Genomic DNA, 4,177 nt, shown 5'->3' with positions numbered 1-4,177 from the left:
CAAATTATATAATAAATAAAAAGAAAACAGATAGAATAGAAAAAGAATAGAGCAAGCTAGTTAGAGGCCTTTTTTGCTTTTGTTAATTGTATAATAAATAAAAAGAAAACCGATAGATAGAATACAAAAAGATTAGAGAAGCTAGTGTTAGTGTTATGCATATTACTAATCAAAAATTACGTTTTTATATATTTATGGTAGGAAATTTACAAAATATCTTCATGGAACATGATCTTTACTTAATATCCTAATGATTTCTGTCATAAAAGAAAAATCGATAATTTTGACCCATACAATGTATTGTTGGCTATTGCTACAAATATCCCTGTGCTACTTAAGACTGGTTTTGTGGTCCATATATATATATATATGATATATATAATTTATATATAATTATATTTATATGTATATATAATTTATAGGCATTCTGGTAGCATTTAATGTGTATCCTAACAATCAAAGAAATAAATAAAATAGTAGAATTATTTTAAATACACTTTAATTACACATTACTTTGATACACATTTAATTTCAGTGGGTTTGTTATTGTTTGTTAAATACACAGCCATAAATTTGAACAAGCCTTACTCTATGCATTTTTGCATACAGTATTGTATTGTTTGTTGCATGCATTGTTTTACTTTTTTTTTTTAATAAATTTCCACTTAGTTGTAATTGACTGTAAAAATGCTGAAATTGATGACTATTAACACAATCTGGATGTTTTTGTGGATGTTCTCTGAATACCAGCATCTATTTGTTTTTTTAGGTTCCAGAGAGGCCAGCTCAGCCCCACAAGGTCAGTGGGTGTATGTTAGTGACACCAGCGTTCAGACTGTACCGGAGTCCAGAGTGCTGAACTCTCAAGCTTATTTACTTTTCTATGAAGAACTCCTATAAGATCCAGACGGGCGCGTGAATGCCAGATGATCCAGACAAATGCAAAACGCAATATCAGCTCAGACAACAGCGAGCACTTACTGCATGACTGTATCCCTGTATTTTAATGTAGGATTCCATATACTAAAAGCTTTGTCTTATGGCTCATTCATTACTCAAGGTGATCTGAATTAAAAATGGGAGCCATTATTATTGATGTAAAATAATATTATGAGTTTAAGTTATTTATATTTTACAGCTAATGTTTGAGCTTAACATTTATTTTTGGGGGGTTCATTTTGCAGGAGAAATTGCCAAAGAGTAATTTAAGATAAATATGTATAGAATATATATTATGAGAGGGAGGACTGTGCCAAAAGAGTCTATAACCTCTGTTGTGAAAGGGAAACTCAGCACAATATGCAGCTGTTGCTTTCAGAGCCGTTTAAACCCGTCATATCCTGCACTGGATCACACAAACTAGTCACACATAGACACACGCAAACAACATATCATCATTTACTTGGAGACAATTTAATATTCACAAGGTTGCTTGACAACAATATAATAAATTGTAATTTGCTGATTGTCATTTATTTTTGTGTTAACGTTTAACTTTGGTTTGCTTGATCAGTACTAATGTTTTTGAATGTAGTTTGATTCAAATCATAGAAGTGGGCCCTCCTGTAAAGTTTTATGAATTTTAACTCGAGAACATTTCTCAGTATCTAATGGTTAAGGAGTTGGTGCAATATTCCTGGACTTTGCCTCATGCCTAATTTTTCTATTTCAGAAATGAATATGAGTAGAAAACAATTTCTTATTATTTCCCCTTTTTGAATTTTGAAGCTACATCAGTGCCTACGGTTTATGAGGGCTGAGATTGTTTTGCATGTCTTTAGCAAAGTATTCGATTCATACAAGAATATAAAGAGAACGGTTTGTGTATATACTGATTAGAAATATACATAATTGTATGTAAAATATGTATCTTGTTCAATACTATTTATTCTGTTTACCAGGCAGATATTGTAACACCATAGATTTGTGTGGTGTTTATGGCTTCAGGGTTCCTCAAGCTGTTCTATTGCTTGAATTTTGTGAACATAATCCAGTACAAAATCATTTAAAATGATAATTTAAATACATGTAGTTGAAGAAAACCTTTGAGTGGGTTGAAATAATTTCATCTCATTACATTTGGGGTCTCTGGGTGCCTTGTCTCTCTTTCTCTTTCTGGAGATGTTGTCGCCACAAATCCCAGGATGCCATTTTCACTCTGTCCTCGGCTGAGATTCGGCGTGACGGGTGCAAAGGCGTGCTGTTTTAAACCATGTCACTGACTGGTGAAGAGGAGGTGGGTGTGGAATCAGAAAAGGGCAATGTCCGAAACGATCGTGTCCTCCTGCCTTCCTCCTCTCCTCATTCCGTGACATTCGAATCAAGACGGTTATCAGTTACAACAGAGTGTGCAATCTTTGCAAAGCATGTCTATTTTTAAAGCAGAGCTCTCTTTCAGGGAGGTTGTGCGAGTGATTTAATGTGAGTTAATGATTGGATGTGTTCCCCTCGGTCTGAAGTCACAGAGAAACCTGATATGAGGGACGGGTGGAGCTGATTTTGCTTTCAGAAGAACCCGTTGAATGTGAAGGGAGACATTCAGACATATCCGGGTGGAAAAGGGTTTTTGCTTTTCTTCATACCTTCAGGGCAGACATAAGTGGTTAGAGATGATGCTTGTTATCTTTTTTGACCCAGCATTACTCTACAGCACGTAACCTTTTCTGTCACTCTTTCAAATGCAATTCTGTCTGTTTGGGGTGGCAAGGGAGGCTGGGTGAATTATATTCCATCACTGGACACCACTAAAAGTGTATGATATGAATCGGTATGATGGATAGGATATCAAAGCTCTACTTGTAATGGCCATTTCATTTCTTGGTTTTGAACCAGCCCTACTGTATGCATCTCTCTGCTATGATGTGTTAAAGATGCCAGAGAGGTTATCTGAAATGCCTAGTGTATTCAACTCTTTTGTGCTTTTCAATTCTTGGTTTGTTGAAGGTTTGTCTTCAAAATTCCTTCATTCCACACAAGCTTCAGTCATAGTGTGGTATTGAATTGCTCACTGAAACAAATACAATGTGGTGTGACAGTAAATGCTACACCACTCTTGTCTTTGAAACTAAATTCAAAGAATTCAAAAAAAGCAACCGAAGAACCTAAAAGAAAAGATTGTTACGTTACATTCTTATAACAATATATGTCTAGTGTAATTATTGACATGGGAACTGGTAAGTTTAAGATGTTCATGTTCATTTAAATGGTCTAGTGGTAAGACACTTTCATATAGTTTCTAAATTAATATAAGGCCTAAAGAAAGCTCTCTCGCTCTATTAAAATCTATATAAACCTATTTTATACTTAATACTTAAAATGACTTTTAAGCTAATATTCATTTTCAGTCATTTAAAAAAAAGACTCAGAGCAGTGGTTGTCAGCTGGGGGCTGGCTGGGACCCACTGGAAATTATTGAAAAACAAACAAACAAAAAAACAATAGAAATCAAGATGTAAGCTGACATAGTATTTCTTATTTTAATGTGTTCCCCCAACAACTTGTCAATTTTTTATTTTATAAGTCTTAAAAAGTCATGGTAATTTTTATAATAGATGTTTTTTCTAATTATATTAAGCTCAAAAACATTTTATTTGTTGTAAATTGCTGAAATATTGCCATCAGTGAGTGGGGAAAAAAATAAAACAAATCCATAATCATGAACACGAAACTCCATTTAAATTCGTAATAAGTTCAGTTATTGAAACTTCTGGAGTTATAAAATTCATTTTTTTATATTAGGCCTAATACATTGTCACTTCTAATTTCTGTAGATGCAAAAGTTTGAAAACAAACAGCTTTGTCATTACAGAAGTACCGTAAATATCTTTGACAATGGGGACCTTGCTGTAAAAAGGTTAAGAAGCATTGAATTAGATTCATTCTATAATAGACTTAATAATATGCAGATTTTGGATATGTAACACAAATATGCATACAATTTTTACAATATTTTTTAAAAGGTATTTATTAGGCTAATCATTTTTCCTTGCTAGGTTCAGCGAATTTTGGTTATTCTTTCAGATTTTTAAGTTCATACAGTGAAATCTGATTTTGAGATTATTTTAAATGATTATATTTATTTAATAAATAAATAATAATAATAAACAATAAAAAAGTGTGTATAGAAAGTGTTTATAATATCATCTTCGCGTGCGTCGCAAGTATCCACTAGAGGGCC

The 4,177-nt window shown here is 33.1% G+C and overlaps 1 protein-coding gene across 1 annotated transcript in view; it reads left to right on the top strand.

The window, feature by feature from the left end:
• Positions 1 to 2,071, top strand: part of usp45 (ubiquitin specific peptidase 45) — a 39,778-nt gene extending 37,707 nt beyond the window's left edge. The window contains exon 18 of the mRNA XM_016523452.1: positions 770 to 2,071. Within this exon, the coding sequence (XP_016378938.1) occupies positions 770 to 900 (131 nt within the window). The 3' untranslated portion in view covers positions 901 to 2,071. The remainder of the gene's footprint in view (positions 1 to 769) is intronic.
• Positions 2,072 to 4,177: the final 2,106 nt, after the last annotated feature.

Source organism: Sinocyclocheilus rhinocerous, unplaced genomic scaffold (assembly GCF_001515625.1).
Source record: "Sinocyclocheilus rhinocerous isolate Xijiao unplaced genomic scaffold, SAMN03320098_v1.1 scaffold300, whole genome shotgun sequence".
NCBI classification, from domain to species: Eukaryota; Metazoa; Chordata; class Actinopteri; order Cypriniformes; family Cyprinidae; genus Sinocyclocheilus; species Sinocyclocheilus rhinocerous.
The sequence above is the reverse complement of the archived record's forward strand: the minus strand, read 5'-3'. Positions and strand labels throughout refer to the sequence as shown.